General features: G+C 38.0%; 1 protein-coding gene and 1 pseudogene across 1 annotated transcript; both read left to right on the forward strand.

Moving 5' to 3' along the window:
- Window positions 1-10672: 10672 nt before the first annotated feature.
- On the forward strand, window positions 10673-14866 carry LOC123383402. The gene is made up of 2 exons (XM_045050953.1): window positions 10673-10903; window positions 13531-14866. Exon 2 carries the CDS (start codon window positions 13532-13534, stop codon window positions 14150-14152), a length of 621 nt encoding a protein of 206 aa, XP_044906888.1. The 5' UTR covers window positions 10673-10903; window position 13531; the 3' UTR covers window positions 14153-14866.
- The window catches only part of LOC101100113, a 176152-nt pseudogene continuing 170083 nt past the window's right edge, over window positions 14247-20315 (forward strand).

Consider the following 20315-nt stretch of genomic DNA (forward strand, 5'->3'; position numbering starts at 1 on the left):
ACCCTGAGGTTATTTCCCCTGTCTCATGCCCAAGGCTAGCAAAGATAAACAGGCCTCCTGTCTGCTATCAACAACCATCTACCCATCTGCACAGTACCAGGATTTTGTTTTATATTGACCCAGACCCCAACCACTGTATATCTTCAAAACCCCCTTTCCCCCCTCATGTCCCCAAGTTAACGTTCCTAGTTTCTATGTCTATAGACAATAGACAAAAGTTAACATAAATTCCTAAATACACACCATCTAGCTCTTTTAAATTTTTTTTTAATTTTTTTTTCAACGTTTATTTATTTTTGGGACAGAGACAGAGCATGAACGGGGGAGGGGCAGAGAGAGAGGGAGACACAGAATCGGAAACAGGCTCCAGGCTCTGAGCCATCAGCCCAGAGCCTGACGTGGGGCTTGAACTCCCGGACCGCGAGATCGTGACCTGGCTGAAGTCGGACGCTTAACCGACTGCGCCACCCAGGCGCCCCAAGCTCTTTTAAATTTAACATTTTTCATATTTGCCTTAGCTTCTTTTTAAAAAATAATAAACCATTATTGATAAAATTGAAATCTTTGTATTAAAGTGTTATCCCATTTCACTCACTTCTTCTCCAAAAATAATCACATTTGAATTTTGTGCCTACCTTTATCCTATATATTTTAATAATTCTACTATATGTGTATATATAAACAACATTTATATTGTTTTTCATGTATTCAATATTTATTAAAGTGCTATCATTTAGTACATATCTTGCAACTGTCTCAATAAACACTTGTACTATTTTCTAAAACACTTTTTCAAAATAAAATACAAATCCTAAAATTCTAACCAAACCTTTTATTGTCTGACCAAGAGTACTTCTCTAGTCTTCTCATGATCTCCCATCCCAGACTTGGCTATTCAGTCATCCTGAACTGCTTCAATTCCTGGAAATCACCATGGTCTTACCTCATTTGGGCCTTGGGGATTGTGAAACATGATGTTTCTCTCTGCCTGCAAGATTCTCCCACCACTTTTCATTATTTTGCATTGTTAGATATCATTTCCTAAGAAAAACATTTTCTAATCCTTTAGAATATTGGGTCTATCTTGTGTGCTCTCATAGCACTGTATACTCAACCTGTTTGTGATTGCCTATTAACTTCCACCGATCACAAAACTCACAGAAAACACTTAAGGCCAAAGACTGGATCTTATTGAAATGGCACATGAAATTCCAGATTTTATATGTTTAAAAAAATTGAAATATTTTATTGTCATAGACTCTAAGTCTAATGTTCTCTTTTGGCCAGCAAAAGAGTGGGCACAGGATTAAAGCGAGAGATGGTTAATGTCTAGGAAAAAGACAAGAGCCCTGATTAAGGGTCCTTGCCCCATTTTTATTAAGGTCAGAAGGAATACAAATGTGATGGGTGTGCACAAAGAGACAAAGAAACTGGGAACATTAATTTGAGGATGTGAGGGCAAAAGGGTTTCAAAGATGTATGGTGTTTGGGGTTTGGGTAAATATAAAACAAAATCCTGGTGCCGGGCAGATGGGCAGATGGTTGTTAATGGCAGACAGGAGTCGCTGTGTCTATCTTAGCTAGCCTAGGGGATAAGACATATAGGGGAAATAATCTCAGGGTTAACAAGGCACCTTCTCTTTTGTTAACTATTTCTGCTCTGGGCTGCTTCACCTGCAGTGAAGAGGTCTATCATTCCAATTTACCTGTTTACCTAACTTGGTCCTTCCGTCCTGTGAAACCACCTTTCTGCTATAGTACTAAATTGGGGAGGGGGGCGCTTCCACCCTGAATACATAATCTTGTCTATTTCATATACCTATGTATTGGGTGCCTTTGCACCCCTCTCTATTCTGGGGTGCCTTTGCACCTCCCAATTCTTGGGTGCTTATCTTGCTTACCCAAACTCAGGTGTGAGCATCCTATGGCTTGTTAATTCTTTATGCCTTGTTAGCCCATTGGTGTAAGCCCAGGGGATTCCTAAGCTTGTTCCTCACAGTAGAATATAGGTTGTGCATGTCTGTAACAATTATCAGTACTTAACTTATTTTCAGGGCCAAATAATATTTCATTATTTGTATATACCACGTTTTATTTTTCCATTTTCAGTTGTTGGGGATTTGGAATGTTTCTATTTGGGGCTCTTATTAAAAATGCTACTATGAACATTTGTGTTCAAATGTGTGAATAGATGTTTTCATTTCTCTTGGTTATGGACTTATGAGTGGAATTTCTAGGTCATGTGAGAATTCTACATTAAGCTTTTAGAGAAACTGCTAAAGCATTTTCCACAGCCATCACATCTATCATTTCACATTCCCATAAAGAATATGAGAGTCCAATTTCTCAAAATCTTCACCAATACTTTTTATTTCTTTTTTCTATTAGAGCCATCTTAGTGGATGAAAAGAGTATCTTACTATGGCTTTGTTTTTTTTTTTATTTTTCTAATGATTAATTATGCTGAGCACCATTTTGTGTGCTCATTAACCAGTTATGTATCTCATTTGAAGGAACAGTCTACTCATATCCTTTGCTTATTTTTTTTTAAGTTATACATGTTATATATCAGGGGTACTAGACTCTATTCAGATATATGGAAAATATTTTTCCCACTCTCTAGGTTGTCATTTCACTTTTTTGATAGTGTCTTTTTCTTAATTATAACTTATTTTTTAATTTTTTATTTTGTTAAATTTATATCCAAATTAGTATATAGTGCAACAATGATTTCAGGAGTAGATTCCTTAGTGTCTTTTGAAGTGCAAAATATTTACATTTTGATGAAGTCCTACTGGTCTGTTTTTATTTTCTAGTTTGCTCTTTTTGTGTCACAGATAAAAAAAAAACCCAACACAAATGTTCCCTATCCCAAAGTTACTAACATTTATACCAATGATTCCTTCAAAGAGTTTCATAGTTTTAACTTTTACCTTTAGGTATTTGATTGACTTTGAGTTAATTTTTGCATGTGCACAGTATTGATCCAAGTCCATTAATCTGCATGAATGTACCCATTTGTTCCAGTGCAATTGTTGAAAAGACTATCTTTCCCTATGAAATGGTCTTGACATACATTTAGAAAACCAATTGACTGTAAATATATTGGTTAACTACAAGACTCTGAACTCCATTTTATTCACCTATATATGTCTATCTTTATGCCATTACCACATTGTCCTGATTATTCTAATTTTGTAGTAATTTTCGAAAATGAAAAGTGTGGTTCTCCAAATTTCTTCTCTTTCAAGATAGTTTTGACAATACCGGGCTTCTTTCATTTCCAATTTTAAAATAGGCCTGTACATTTCTTCAAAATAAGGCAGATGTAATTTTGATAAGAATTGAATTGAAACTGTCAGTCAGTTTGGGGATTTTTGCCACATTAACAATGATAAGTATTTCAATCCATGAAAACATGGGGTTACTGAAATTATTTAGGTTTTATTTAATTACTTTAAAAGATTTCTTAGTTTGGGTGCTTGGTGGCTCAGTCAATTGAATGTCTGACTTCAGCTCAGGTCATGATCTCACGGTTCGTTGGTGGGAGCCCCATGTCAGGCTCTGTGCTAACAGCTTGCTCAGAGTCTGGAGCCTGCTTTGGATTCTGTGTCTCCTTCCCTCTCTGACCCTACCCCACTCGTGCTCTCTGTCTCTCAAAAATAAATAAATGTTAAAAAATAAAAAAAAATAAAATATTTCTTACTTTCTAGTGTTAAAGTAATGTACTTCATGTTTAATTCATTTCTAAAGACTATTTTCTCTTTGATGCAATAATAAATGGAATTATTTTCTTAATCTTGCCTTTGATTATTCATTGATAGTGTATAAAAATACAGTTCACTTTCCTATACTGATCGTGTATTCTGCAACACCACTAAACTAGATTATTAGCTTTATTTCTTGTGTGTGGAAGCTTTAAAGTTTCCTATATATAAGATCATGTCATCTACAAACTAAGAAATTTACTTGTTTCTTTATAGTCTAGATTTAATTTTCTTGTTTATTTTGCTAGAACCCCAATGTTTAATACAAGAGGCAAAAGTTGACATCTTTCTCATATTCCTGATGTCTCATCATTATGCATCATGTTGCATATAATTTTTTGATAGATGCTCTTTATCAATTTGGGGAAATTGATTTCTTTTTCTTTTAATTTTTAATGTTTATTTTATGTTTGAGTGTGAGAGGGAGAGAGGCAGAGAGAGAAAGAGAGAGACAGAGAGAGAGAGAGAATCAGAAGCAGGCTTCAGGCTCTGAGCTGGTGAGCACAGAGCCCAATGTGGGGATTGAACCCACGAACCATGAGATAATGACCTGAGCTGAAGTCAGGTGCTCAACCAACTGAGCCATCCGGGCACCCTTGGAGAAATTCATTTCTATTTCCTGTTTTATTAGAATTTATATTGTGAAAGGATTTTGTATTTTTAAAAATGCTTTCTCTGGGGGTGCCTGGGTAGCTCAGTCGGTTGTCTGACTTTGGCTTAGGTCATGATCTCACAGTCCGTGAGTTCAAGCCCCACATCGGGCTCTGTGCTGACAGCTCAGAGCCTGGAGCCTGTTTCAGATTCTGTGTCTCCCTCTCTCTCTGACCCTCCCCCATTCATGCTCTGTCTCTCTCTGTCTCAAAAATAAATATTTAAAAACTTAAAAAAATAAAATAAAAAATAAAAAAAAATGCTTTCTCTGCATGTATTAATATAGCCATGTGGATTTTATTTTCTTGCCCCATTAACAAAAGTTTGATTTTTCATATGTCAAACTAACATTTTATTCCATTTTAAATAAATTACAATTGGTCATGGTGTACAATTCTTTTTATAGGCTTGATTCAGTTTGCTAGTATTTTGTTGAGTACATTTGCATATATAATCATAATGGAGGATGGTGTATAGTTGTTTCTATTTTTTCCTTTTTATCTCTTCATCAGGGCAATACTGGTCCCATAGAATTAACTAAGAAGTGTCCCCTCTAACTCCATCTTTTAGAATAGTTTGTAGGGGTGTTGCTGTGGATTCTATGTTAAACATTTGATAGTGACGCCATTTAGTTTGTGCTTTTCTTTGTTAGAAGTTTTAAAATTAATTATTCAACACAGCGAAAGAAACAATCAACAAAACTAAAAGGCAACATACTGAATGGGGGAAGATATCTGCAAATTACATATCTAATAAATGGTTAGTATCCAAAACATATAAAGAAAGTATAAAACTCAACACCCATAAAACAAGTAATCCAAATAAAATATGAGTAGAAGACATGAATACACATTTTCCAAAGAAGGAAACAGATGGAAAACAGACAACAGATGTTGGCAAGGATGTGGAGAAAGGGGAGCCCTCTTACATTGTTGGTGGGAATGCAAAGTGGTATAGCCACTCTGGAAAACAGTAAGAAGTTTCATCAAAATGTTAAAAATAGAACTACCCTGTGATCCAGCAAATGCAATACTAGTTATTTACCCAAAGGATACAAAACACAGATTTGAAGAGATACATGCTCCCTGATATTTACTGCAGCATTATCAACAATAGCCAAATTATGGAAAGAGCTCAAATATCCTTGAATCATGAATGGATAAAGAAGAGGTAGTATATAGAAACAGTGGAATACTAAGCCATCAAAAAAAATGAAATCTTTTCATTTGCAATGATGTGGATAAAACTATAGAATATTATGCTAAGTGAAATTAATTGGAGAAAGACAAATACCATATGATTTCATTCATATGGATAATTTAAGAAACAAAACAGATAAACATATGAAACCAAAGATATACACAAACCAGGAAACAGACTCTTAACTATAAAGAATGCACTGAGGCTTACTGGAGGAGAGGTGAGAGGGGGGCATGGGTAATGGCTTTAGGAGGGCACTAGAAGTGATGAGCACTTGGTGCTGAATTTAATTGATTCATCACTAAATTCTACACCTGAAACTAATATTACACGTATGTTAACAACCTGGAATTTAAATAAAAACTTGATAATGAAAAAAATAGATATAAGAGAAAATAACATGAAAAATTAAATTAATTATTCAATTTCTTACATCTTATAGGTCTATTCATATATTCTATTTCTTTTCAACAAGTTTTGGTAGTTGTGTCATTCTAGAAATTTATCTCTTTCATCTATGTTATCTAAATTCTTGGCATACAACTGCTTATAGCACCCACTTATAAGTATTTTATGCCTGCAAGGTTGGTAGTAATATACCTTCTTGCTGAGGAGCTCTGTGTGCATGTGTAGCATGCTTTTCACTCTCAGTTTATAACTCTGCCTTAACCTTTACTTCCTGGTTCCCTATGTCCCCAACGTCACCTACAGGTGAGGGTTTAGGGCCTACTTAGATCACCCCTTTGTCACCCCTTTGAATGCACACATCTCTATGCATGTGTGTAGCCTATTGGAAACTCCTCAAAATTGCCGAAACTTTAGAAGGTTCCAATGAATCTCTCACTCCTTTGATTTTCCTCCAAATTAATTGATATATATATATATATACATATATATATATATAATATTGTCAAATTTGTTTCCATAAAACACCCAGTACTCATCCCAATAGGTGCCCTCCTCAATGCCCATCACCCACTTTCCCCTCCCTGCCACCCACATCAACTCTCAGTTTATTCTCAGCTTTTAAGAGTCTCTTATGGTTTGGCTCCCTCCCTAACTTTTTTTTTCCTTCCTCTCCCCCATGGTCTGTTAAGTTTCTCAGGATCCACAAAGGAGTGAAAACATAAGGTATCTGTCATTTTCTGTATGGCTTATTTCACTTAGCATAACATTCTCCAGTTCCAACCAGTTGCTACAAAAGGCCAGATTTCATTCTTTCTCATTGCCAAGTAGTATTCCATTATGTATATAAACCACAAATTCTTTATCCATTCATAAATTGATGGACATTTAGGCTTTTTCCATAATTCCGCTATTGTTGAGAGTGCTGCTATAAACATTGGGGTACAAGTGCCCCTATGCATCAACACTCCTGTATCCCTTGGGTAAATTCCTAGCAGTGATACTGCTGGGTCATAGGGTAGATCTATTTTTTTTTTAATTTTTTGAGAAACCTCCACAATGTTTTCCAGAGTGGCTGAACCAATTTGCATTCCCACCAACAGTGCAAGAGGGTTCCCTTTTCTCCACATCCTCTCCAGCATCTATAGTCTCCTGATTTGTTCACTTTAGCCACTCTGACGGGCATGAGGTGATATCTCAGTGTGGTTTTGATTTGTATTTCCCTGATGAGGAGTCACGTGGAGCACCTTTTCATGTGTCTGTTGGCCATCTGGATGTCTTCTTTGGAGAAGTGTCTATTCATGTTTTCTGCACATTTCTTCACTGGATTATTTCTTTTTCAGGTGTGGAGCTTGGTGGGTTCTTTATAGATTTTGGATACTAGCCCTTTGATATGTCATTTGCAAATATCTTTTCCCATTCCATTGGTTGCCTTTTAGTTTTGTTGATTGTTTCCTTTGCTGTACAGAAGGTTTTTATCTTCACGAGGTCCGAATACTTCACTTTTGCTTTTAATTCCCTTGCCTTTGGAGACGTGTCAAGTAAGAAATTGCTGCAGCTGAGGTCAGAGAGGTTTTTTCCCTACTTTCTCCTCTAGGCTTTTGATGGTTTCCTGTCTCATATTCAGGTCCTCTATCCATTTTGAGTTTATTTTTGTGAGTGGTGTCAGAAAGTGGTCTAGTTTCATTCTTCTGCATGTTGCTGTCCAGTTCTCCCAGCACCATTTGCTAAAGAGACTGTCATTTTTCCATGGGCTATACTTTCCTGCTTTGTCAAAGATCAGTTGGCCATACATTTGTGGGTCCAATTCTGGAGTGTCTATTCTATTCTATTGGCCTATATGTCTGTTTTTATATCACTGCCATACTGTCTTGATGATTACAACTTTGTAGTAGCAGCTAAAGTCTGGGATTGTGATGCCTCTTGCTTTGGTCTTCTTCTTCAATATTACTTTGGCTATTCAGGGTCTTTGATGGTTCCATACAAACTTTAGGATTGCTTTATCTAGCTTTGACAAGAATAGGGGTGCAATTTTGATTGGGAGTGCATTGAAAGTGTAGATTGCTTTGGGTACTATTGACAATTTAACAATATTTATTCTTCCAATATATGAGCTTGGAATGTTTTTCCATTTCTTTATATATTCTTCAATTTCCTTCATAAGCTTTCATAGTTTTCAGCATACAGATATTTTACATCTTTGGTTAGGTTAATTCCTAGGTATCTTATGATTTTAGGTGTAGTTGTGAATGGTATCAGTTTCTTTATTTGTCTTTCTGTTGCTTCATTATTTGTGTGTAAGAATGCAACTGATTTCTGCACACTGATTTTGTATCCTGCGATTTTGCTGAGTTCATGTATCAGTTATAGGAGACTTTTGGTGGAGTCTATCGGGTTTTCCGTGTATAATATCTTGTTATCTGCAAAAAGTGAAAGGTTGGCTTTATCTTTGCCAAGTTTGATGCCTTGGATTTCCTTTTATTGTCTGATTGCTGATGCTAGCACGTCCAACACTATATTAAAAAACAGCGGTGAGAGTGGACATCCCTGTCATCTTCCTGATCTCAGAGGTAAAGCTCTCAGTTTTTCCCCATTGAGGATTATATTAGTTGTTGGCTTTTCATAAATGGCTTTTATGATGTTTAAGTATGTTCCTTCTATTGCAATGTTCTCGAGAGTTTTTATTAAGAAAGCATGATGAATTTTGTCAAATGCTTTTCTGCATTGATTGACAGGATCATATGGTTCTTATCTTTTCTTTTATTAATGTGATGTATCACATTGATTGATTTGTGAATATTGAACCAGCCCTGCAGCCCAGGAATGAATCCCACTTGATCATGTTGAATAATTCTTTTTATATGCTGTTGAATTCATTTTGCTAGTATCTTAATGAGAATTTTACATACATATACATCAGGGATATTGGCCGGTAGTTCTCTTTTTTTGCTGTGTGTCTGTCTGGTTTGGCAATCAAAGGAATGCTGACTTTATAGAATGAGTCTGGAAGTTGTCCTTCCCTTTCTATTTTTTTGAACAGCTTGAGAAGGATAGGTATTATCTCTGCTTTAAATGTCTGGTGGAATTCCCCAGGGAAGTGATCTGGTCCTGGACTCTTATTTGTTGGTAGATTTTTAATAAGTGATTCAATTTCTCTGCTGGTTATGGGTCTGTTCAAGTTTTCTAGTTCTTCCTGTTTGAGTTTTGGAAGTGTGTGGGTGCTTAGGAATTTGTCCATTTCTTCCAGGTTGTCCAGTTTGTTGGCATAAAACTTTTTATAGTATTCCCTGATAATTTCTTGTATTTCTGAGAGATTGGTTGTAACAATTCCATTTTCATTCATGATTTTATCTATTTGGGTCCTCTCCCTTTACTTTTTGAGAAGCCTGGCTAGAGATGTATCAATTTTGTTTATTTTTTCAAAAAAAACAACTCTTGTTTTCATTGATCTGTTATACAGTTTTTTAGATTCTATATTGTTTATTTCTGCTCTGATCTTTATTATTTGTCTTCTGCTCAGTTTGGGGTGACTTTGTTCTTCTGCTTTTATTTCCTTTAGGTGTGCTGTTATATTTTGTATTTGGGTTTTTTCTTGCTTCTTGAGATAGGCCTGGATAGCAATGCATTTTCCTCTCAGGACTGCCTTCACTGCATCCAAGGCATTTGGATTGTTGTATTTTCATTTTCATTTGTTTCCATATATTTTTTAATTTCTTCTCTAATTGCCTGGTTGACCCATTCATTTTAGTAGTGTGTTCTTTACCTCCATGCTTTTGGAGGTTTTCCAGACTTTCTCCTGTGGTTGATGTCAAGTTTCATAACATTGTTGTCTGAAAGTGTGCATGGTATGATCTCAATCATTTTATACTTATGAAGGGCTGTTTTGTGACCCAGTATGTGATCTATCTTGGAGAAAGTTCCACGTGCACTCGAGAAGATAGTATATTCTGCTGCTTTGGGATGCAGAGTTCTAAATATATCTGTCAAGCCCATCTGATCCAATGTTTCGTTCAGGGCCCTTGTTTCTTTATTGATCCTGTGTCAAGATGATCTATCCATTGTTGTAAGTGGAGTACTAAAATCCTTTGCAATTACCACATTCATATCAATAAGGTTGCTCTTGTTTGTGATTGTTTTATATATTTGGGGGCTCCCATATTTGATGCATAGACATTTATAATTGTTAGCTCTTCCTGATGGATAGACCCTGTAATTATTATATAATGCCCTTCTTCATCTCTTGTTATGGACTTTAATTTAAAATCTAGTGTGTCTGATATAAGTGTGGGGTGCCGGGCCCCGGTGCCAGGCTGAGACCAGGTCGAGCAATGTTTCTTGTTCACTCAAGCCAACCCGGTGGCTCCCCCTCCCATTCCCCAACTTTCAAGGGCATACAAAAGCCTTGTCAAGGCTGAGAAAGTTAATTCCTGAAGCCTGTGGTCTGCAGGTGTTGGCAGTAATGCTACCTCCCTTTTTCTACCCCAAGTCAGATAGAAACAAACATGGGAATTGTGTTTTGCTAGCAATCTTACCAACAAGGTCTTGTTGTGACCCGTCTAGAAAATGCACAAGAAACACAGAACTAAATGTTTTGGTTGGCAGCAATTATGTAAAACCTGTTTATTCTTAGAATGGCCTGACTCATAAGAGTCTGGATATAAAAGATTGTGTACAGCAACAATAAAGCCGTCACTTGGGCCATCAGCCCAGGGGACCCTCCTGTTCCCAAACTTTCTCTTCTCTCTTTTTTTCTTGCATTCCCCTACCCTCAGGACCTTGACCTCGGTGTTTGTCTTGCTGATCGCGACAAGTGGTGCCTGAACAGGGACCTGAAACAACAAGGAGGAAAGCAAAAGCAGACCACGCGGCGTCTAATTCAGGTAGGGGAACTGTGCCAACAGCACAGACTATGGGAGTAAAACTATGGGACAGAAACAGTCTATGGAACAGGGATATTTTATAACTGCCTTGCAGGCTTTTATGAAGGAGAAGGGAATTAAGGTTTCTCAGTCAGCCCTTGGGGAATTTTTTGACATAGTGCATGATTATTGCCCATGGTTTCCAGACAGGGGTACAGTTGATTTAAAGGATTGGCAGCGAGTTGGTCAGGAACTTAAAAATCAAATGAAGATTTGTGAGGCTATGGTTCCAGGGACCTTGTGGTCTACTTAGACCTGTATTAAAAAGGTCCTTGACCCGGGAAGTTGCTACAAAATTTGAAAGCATTTAATGCTGTCATGAAGCCCATGGGGGCTTTGCAACCTGGCCTCCCTTCCCCATCGGCCATTCCTTTACAATATCAATTACTAGTTTTGGACTTAAAAGATTGTTTTTTTACCATTCCGTTGGCCCCTGGCGACAGAGAACATTTTGCATTCTCCCTGTCTTCCACTAACTTACAGGAACCTGCTAAGCGGTATCAGTGAAAGGTCTTACCACAAAGCATGGCTAACAGTCCAACTTTATGTCAAAAATTTGTGGCCAGAGCAATTACCCCTTTTAGACAGAGTTTTCCCCATGTATATTGTATCCATTATATGGATGACTTACTTTTGGCTGCTGAAACTAAAAAATTATTACAGGAGGCTTTTATTTCTCTTCAAAGATGCCTTAAAGCATATAATTTGATTGTTGCCCCTGAGAAAGTTCAAAGGGAAGCACCTTTTTAATACCTAGGGTATCTCATCTCCAAATCAACTGTCCACCCTCAAAAAGTATCAATTAGAACCGGACATTTGACTACTTTAAATTATTTTCAAAAATTATTAGGAGATATAAATTGGATTAAAAATACACTAGGGGTCACCACAAAACAATTACTGCCTTTGTTTAATATTCTAAAAGGAGATAGTTCTTCAGCATCCCCGCGAAGTCTCACTCAGAAAACTAAAAAAGCTATGAGACATATAGAACAGGCCATTCAGCAGGCCCAAGTCACTAGAATTGACCCTTCTCATCCTTTGTATCTAATAATATTAAAACCTCAGGTCATCCCCTTTGCAATTCTGTGACAATCTCATGGCCCACTTAAATGGCTACATTTAGCCTTACACTCTATACATGTCATTAATCCTCTGCTATCTATGGTTTGTCTTCTCATCATTAGAGGAAGATCCCGAGCTGTTCAGCTCTTTGGACACGATCCAAAATTTATTGCATGTGCCTTTCTGACACAAAAGCTGGTGGACGCTGCTTTTGCCCAGTCCATCATATGGCAACTTGCCTTGGCTAATTTTACAGGTCAAATTAAATTTCATTTACCTTCTGATTCTTTAATACAAGGTTTCAATCTTATAGATATTTTGCCCTATAATCCTATTGTTTGTCAGCCGATTAAAGATGCTGCTTCCATTTTTGTGAATGCTAGTGAAAAGAGTAAAATTGCAGTGTATTATGTTACTTCCCAACATAAAAATTTAATCACTTTAAATTATACGACTAAATCTATCCAAAGGGCCAAGCTTTATGCTGTACAGGTAGCCCTAAAAACTTACCCGGAATCTATAAATGTTATTCTGACAGTCAATACGCTGTCAAAGCTGTGTTGCAACTTCCCACTGCCTTTATACTGACAGCAGATGAGAAACTTTATCATCTATTTCATGCTATACAAAAACTTCTTAATTTACGGCACAGTCCAATTTATATTTCCCACATTCGAGCTCACACCGACCTGCCTGGTCCCCTAGTTGCTGGGAATCGGATAGCCGGTACAACAACCCATTTATTGCAAGCTCTGCCCATTACCACTCCTTTGGAAACAGCCAAAAGGAGTCATGATAATTTTCATCAGAATGCGGCAGCCCTTCGACGAAAATTCAAAATATCTCGTGAAGTGGCCAGACAAATTGTTAAACAATGCGGCATCTGTCTGCAATTCTTCCCACAGCCGGTCTATGCCATTAATCCCCGAGGTCTTCGACCCAATGATTTGTGGCAAATGGACGTCAGCCAATATTTACCTTTTGGAAAATTGCAATATATACATGTGTCTGTAGATACTTGCTCAGGCTATATACATGCTTCAGCCCACTCAGGAAAAGCATTTGTTGATGTTCAAAATCACCTATTTTCTGCCTTTGCAGCAATGGGCAAACCTCATAAAATAAAAACTAACAATGGTAGTGCTTATACTTCTAAATCTTTTACAGAATTTTGCCGCCAACTCCAAATTGAGCATACAACTGGCATTGCTTATAATTCCACAGAACAGGCTATTGTTGAGCGAGCTCATTTGACTCTAAAACAGTATCTGCAAAAACTTAAAGAGGGGGAAATATTAAAAAGAAAAATAAAGTATTCCCCACATGTACATCTCACTCTTGTGTTGTATGTTTTAAATTTTTTAAATGTCAATGAAGCAGGGATGACTGCCACAGAGCGTCGCTGGGAAAAGAGTCAAAAACCTCTCTTGATGGCAAGATAAAAAGATATGCCAAAAGGCATTTGGCGAGGCCCAGACCCAATCCTTTGAAAAGGGCGAGGGTATGCTTGTGTTTTTCCACAGGATGAGGAAGCGCCACGCTGGGTCCTGCTTCGGCTCCTCAAAGACATTACGGTTGTGCCGAAAAATGGCCAAATTGACAGTGACGGAGCCCCCCCAGAAGCGACAACAGTGGAGTCATAAGGCGGGTACACCCACCTGGGGACAGATAAAGAACCTGCTAACCCAGGCCACTGATGTAGTAATGGCCTCAGGTAGAGAGATAATGGCCACACATGTCTTCTTGGCATGCCTGTGCATTCTCACTACAACCGGGGAGTCTGCCCTCTATTGGGCATACATGGTAGGTCCTCCTACAGTACAACCTGTAACATGGAGAGACCCCACACCCATAGTATACACCAATCTCACCTTTATGGGAGGGGAAGATACAGGGTTTTTGCCCACTGTGTTGGCCTCTATAAATTGGACGGCACTCTCTGCAGGAGTACCCATCTGCCTACAAAGGGAGTCTACGCCGTACAAACTTGCTTATGGGTGTTTGGGTACAAAACCAGTAGGGCGGTCTATTACTTATACTATGTGGCAAAATGGCAAGCGTCCTTCTGAATGGTACCCTGCTCCATTGCCGCTTATTGGCAAAAAAGAAAATTATTTAAAAAATGGATTTTTTTGGACCGCGTAATACCCCTCAAAATCTTCCTATATGTCCCTCAGCTGGTCAAGGCCTTACTGGGGACTCACCTTGGGGTATATGTGCCCAATCCTCTTCATTGAGGATGACTCCTAAAGACATAAACTATACCATTACAGATTATTCCCAAAAGGCCCGGCTAGCTCAGTTGGTAAAGCATGGGATTCTTAATCCCAGGGTCGTGGATCCACCTCCTAGCAAGGTACAGGTACACCACAAGATTATCCCACAAACCATTTTACAATCCCCTAAAAAAAATTCATTCTGATCTTTAAAAATTATATGCTACCTTTAATAAAATATATACTAATAACAGCTTTAGTTTTCCAGAATATTATGTTTCTCCAATTCTGCAATTGTGTGTCTGTGTTCCTCCACCCTACTATCTGATTGTTGGAGATGGGACCATTACTCCAGTAAAAAAAAAAAATGGTCATCAGTTATACCGGCTGACGTGTCCTTCTTGTGTTTTAACCAATTGTCTACCAGTAGATAAACCCTCTAAAAGTGAAATAAAGGTTTATCTGGTCTTACAACCTCCCTATTGGATATTGCCAATAAATGTTACAGGACCTTGATATCCTAATTATAAGATACAATTGGCCTTAAAAATCAGTAAACGGCTACGCAGGACCAAACGGTTTCTTAAACTCTTAATTGCTGGACTCATAGCAGCAGTAACTGTAATTGCCTCTACAACTGTATCTATAATATCCTTACACAAAAGTGCCCAAATGGCATCCCATGTAAATAAATTGGCTCATAATGTATCCAAGGTGTTTGTCACTCAGAAACAAATAAACCGTAAATTAAAAGCCCAATTAGAGGCACTAAAAAAAAAAATTAATATATCTTAGTGATCAGTTTGCTGTTTTGCGTACCAAACTTTCTTTAATTTGTCATGATGCATATAAGCATATCTGTGTTATCCGTTTAGAGTATACCAATGTGACATGGGGACAAGTGCGTCGTCATTTACAAGGGGTTTGGCATAATGCTAATACTAGCTTAGACCTCTTACAGCTACAAAAAAAGATAAATGCTGTTGCAAGTAGCTCACTCAGTTTCCCTGACCCTGGAGATCTCGCTAAAACCATACTACACCAACTTAATGGGTTTAATCCATTTAATATTCTTCAGCATTCCTTTTAGATCTTTATTAAAATTGTTTCCATAATATCTGTTATACTTGTCTTACTGTGTTATTTCTGGAGATGGGGTCTTACTGCCTTTATCACATACCAAGCCAAAATACACATGTTACAAATTACAAACAATAGGGGGACATGTGGGGGGCTGGGCCCCAGTGCCAGGCTGAGACCGGGTCGAGCAACGTTCCCTGTTGACTCAAGCCAACCCAGTGGTTCCCCCTCCCATTCCCCCACTTTTAAGGGCATACAAAAGCCTTGTCAAGGCTGAGAAAGTTAATTCCTGAAGCCTGTGGTCTGCAGGTGTTGGCAGTAATGCTACCTCCCTTTTTCTATCCCAAGTCAAATAAAAACAAACATAAAAATTGTGTTTTGCTAGCAATCTTATCAACAAGGTCTTGTGACCCGTCTAGAAAATGCACAAGAAACACAAAACTAAATGTTTTGGTTGACAGCGATTATATAAAACCTGTTTATTTTTAAAATGGCCTGACCCATAAGAGTCTGAATATAAAAAATTGTGTACAGCAACAATAAAGCCGTCACTTGGGCCATCAGCCCAGGGGACCTTCCTGTTCCCAAACTTTCTCTTCTCTCTTTTTTTCTTACATTCCCTTACCCTCAGGACCCTAACCTCGGTGTTTGTTGCACCGGTCGTGACATATAAGTATAGGCACTCCAGCTTTCTTTTGACTTCTAGCATGGTAGATAGTTCTTCATCTCCTCACTTTCAACCTGAAGGTGTCCTCAGGTCTAAAATGAGTCTCTTCTAGACAGCAAATAGTTGGGTCTTGTTTTTTTATCCATTATGATACCCTATATCTTTTGGTTGGAGTGTTTAGTCCATTTGCATTCAGTGTTATTGAAAGATATGGGTGCAGAATCCCTGTGATGTCTGTAGATTTCATGCGTGTAGTGATGTCTCTGGTACTTTGTGGTCCTTGCAACATTTCACTCAAGAATTCACCTTAGGATCTCTTGTAGGGCTGGTTTAGTGGTGATGAATTCCTTCAGTTTTTGTTTGGGAAGACCTTTATCTCTCCTATTCTGAATGACAGACTTGCTGGATAAAGGATTCTCAGCTGCATATTTTTTTCTGTTCACCACATCGAAGATTTCCTGACATTCCTTTCTGGCCTGCCAAGTTTTAGCAGGTAGGTCTGCCACTACTTTTATGTGTTTACCTTTTTAAGTTATAGCCTGTTTATCCTTAGCTGCTTTCAGAATTCTCTCTTTATCCTTGTGTATTTTGCCAGTTTCACTATGATATTTCATGCAGAAGGTTGATTCAAGCTACATCTGATGGGATTTCTCTGTGTCTCTTGGATTTCAATGCCTTTTTACTTCCCCAGATCAAGGAAGTTCTCAGCTATGATTTGTTCAAGTACACCTTCAACCCCTTTCTCTCTCTCTTGAACTTCTATAATTCCTATGATATGGATATTGTTCCATTTGGTTGCATCTCTTAGTTTTCTAATTCTCCCCCTCATACTCCTGAATTTTTTTTACCTTTTTCTCAGCCTCCTCTTTTTCCATAATTTTATCTTATAATTCACCTATTCTCTCCTCTGTCTCTTCAATCCGTGCTATGGCTGCCTCCATTTTATTTTGCACCTCATTTATAGCATTTTTTTAGCTCCTCATGACTAATTGTTAGTCCCTTGATCTCTGTAGCAATAGATTCTCTGCTGTTCTCTATGCTTTTCTCAAGCCCAGCGATTAATTTTATGACTATTATTCTAAATTCTTGTTCCATTATGTTGCTTAAATCGTTTTTGATCAAATTGTTAGCTGCCGCTCCTTTCTGGAGTTTCTTTTTAGGAGAATTCTTCCCTTTCGTCATTTTGGCTTGTCCCTGCAGTAGCTCCCAACTGCAGGGCACTTCCCCTGTGCTGTCTGGAGTAACTTGTGTTGGTGGGCGGGGCTGTAGTCAGACACAATATCTGCCCCAAGCCCACTATTGGGGCCATAGTCAGACTGGTGTGTATCTTATCTTCCCCTCTCCCAGGGGAAGGACTAACTGTGGAGTTGTGTGGCCCCAGTCTTGGCTACTTGCATACTGGCTGGCTTGTGGTGCTGCTTCCATGGGATCTGGACAAGGGTGTATTAGTCTGGGTGGATCTGCAAGGTGCACAGGGAAGGGAGGGGCAGGATTTGCTCACATTGCCATCAGTGTTCCCCTTCCAGAGGGGCCTTGCAGCACTGGGAGGGAGGCAGGCCCATTAGAGGGATGGATCCACAGAAGCACAGCATTGGGCATTTGTGTGGTGCAAGCAAGTTAGGTGACAGGCTGATTTTCTCCACAGTTATTTAGACATTCTCTTATTTACCTCAACTCTTATCTCATGTAGCAGAAAATAAAATAAATGATTTTGGGATTGTCCCCAGGACAAAGCTCTAGCATTGAGTTTCATGTCAGGCAAAATAAAGTTAAGCCTTTGGAGTAGGATATTCCAGGGAACAAAAAACGTATTAAATTGTAACTATTTGGGCATGAGACTTTGAAAGTACTGCACCAATCTTATGCTCCGTCTGATATTAATACTGTGAGCTGTTATTTTTCAAGACCAACAAGATGGGAAATGGGATGGTACCTGTATACGTTAATATGCCACAACCTGTAATTTACTATTCTTACTAGATGCACCCATTGTTCTTGAATGTTCCATAGTTTCTGTGGCACATGTTACATTAATTTCCAAAATTCCAAAACTGTTGAGTTTGACAGTTTTTCCCAGTTTTTTTTTCCTGGCTTTAATGTAGGGGTAGATATTTAGAATTCCCTACTCCATCATTTTAAATGACACGTAAAATATATTAAAATAAATTTTATCTTTGCCTACAAATATAGCTTCTCTTTTGTTCTCCTATTGACTTTGCACAAATGTTTCTAAAGTACTAATTTAAAACATTTTTTATTGTTTATTTGTATATAGAGAGAGACAGAGGGCGAGTGGGAAGGGACAGAGAGAGAGACAGGAAGACACAGAATTTGAAGCAGGCTCCAGGATTCCAGCCGTCAGCATAGAGTCAGATCAGGGCTTGAACTCATGGACTGTGAGATCATGACCTGAGTGGAAGTTGGATACTTAACGGACTGAGCCACCCAGGTGCCCCATAAGGCTATAATTGTTTTTACTTTGCACTAAAACATGATAGTAGATTTTTTTAAAACCTTATCAGAACTCCTGAAAAATATTTCTTACATTGTACATATTGTTCCAGACACTTTTCTGTATGCATGTTATATTTTACAAATTTAAAAAAAATAAAATTTTTATTTATTATTTTTTTGAAGGAAAGAGAGAGGCAGAGCATGAGCAGGAGAGGAGCAGAGAGAGGGAGACACAGAATTCTAAGCAGGCTCCAGGCTCTAAGCTGTCAGCACAGAGGCCAATGTAGGGCTCGAATCCATAAACTGTGAGATCATGACCTAAGCCAAAGCTGGAAGCTCAACCAACTAAGCCATCCAGGCACCCCTATATTTTACAATTTTAAGCAAGGTTTGAAAAAGTGAGAAACAAAAATCTGGGAGAGTTGAGTTTCTTTGATGAATTCCAATACAACAAAGAAACAAAATACAAAGAAACAAAAAAAAACTCCAGAAATAATTATTAAATTATTACTTTCATAGAAGTCTAAAATATGTAAAACTAAGAATTTCTGGAAAATATTCACATAAGAATGCCCTATTTTAAATATTTCCATTGCCTAAGTTTTCAGATTTTTTTTCTTCGCTATTCTTATGTTCAGCTTCAAGAAATTAAATATACTTAAAACCTGTTTGAACATTTTAATGCAGACAAGATGAGATGAATATTTTTCTCCTTGCTTTCCCCCCACAAAGTACAATGAGAAATCATGGAAATGTCACAAGAGATAGTAACAGCAAAATTTTGAAAGGTGGGAAGGAAGAAGTCTATTGGTTACTGACAGAGTACAAAAAGAATAACAACACAACAGCCAAGTGTTTTATGACCTCCAACAAAACAGAAAATGGTGAGCCAAGCCTAGCATTTCCTTACACCTAAATTAGCAATCTATGTTATCCCAAGAAAGCTTAAACCTTTCTTATAAAGAACTGGATACCAGCTGACAGTGCATATGAGACCAATAGTACTGGGATCCATAGGAGAATCAGTGAAAATAAATGGACAGTGAAGGTGTTCTTCTTCACCACTGGGACTGAGACTGCTTCTTTCACTGAGATTCACAAGCAATACAGGGAGTACCAATAAGGGGAACACAGTCACAGAAAGTGACCTGGACTGGGAAGCCTCTTGTCCACAATGACCATAGTCTCCACTCTCACACAAAGAAAAATTAGGCAACCTGGATGCACTGGAATAAAGGAGGCTGAGTCAAAATCTGGCTTAATCTATTGAGTCTTTTTATCCTTGCAGACCAGAGATTATTTTTCTCCACCTAAAATAATAAGCAGCATGACCTCTGGAAACTCCTCAGGCACCATGTACTACAGTTAACAAAAGTAAGCCAGACCCTGTGTAGTAGAACTAAAAAGCATCACACCCTGCTAAAAGTAAAGATTTAAATGTGAGCTAAAGCCTTCAAACATGATAGCCAAAATGCCCAGCATACAATTGAAAATGACATATCGTAGTAAGTAATATGAAAACCAAAATTTGAATAAAAAAATAAATTAACAGACCCCAACACTGAGAGAAATTTAATGTTGGAATTAAATAACAAGGACTTTAATGGAGTCATCAAAACTACTTTTTAAATGGCAATTACAGAGAAGGGTGGGAAGATGGTAGCAGAACAAGAGGACCCTAGCCTCATCTCATCCCATGAATACTACCAGATAACTACAAAATCATCCTAAGTGCCCTAGAAAATGACCTGAAACTGACAGAACAAATGACATGACTAAACATATAGAAGAAGTCACATCAAAGAACGTAGAAAGTGCAGATACACAGATTAGGAGAGAAATGGATCCTGGCCACCATAGCCAGCTTCCTCCCAAAGCTGCAGTTGTAGAG

The sequence above is a fragment of the Felis catus genome, chromosome X (genome assembly GCF_018350175.1).
Source record: "Felis catus isolate Fca126 chromosome X, F.catus_Fca126_mat1.0, whole genome shotgun sequence".
Taxonomy (NCBI): domain Eukaryota; kingdom Metazoa; phylum Chordata; class Mammalia; order Carnivora; family Felidae; genus Felis; species Felis catus.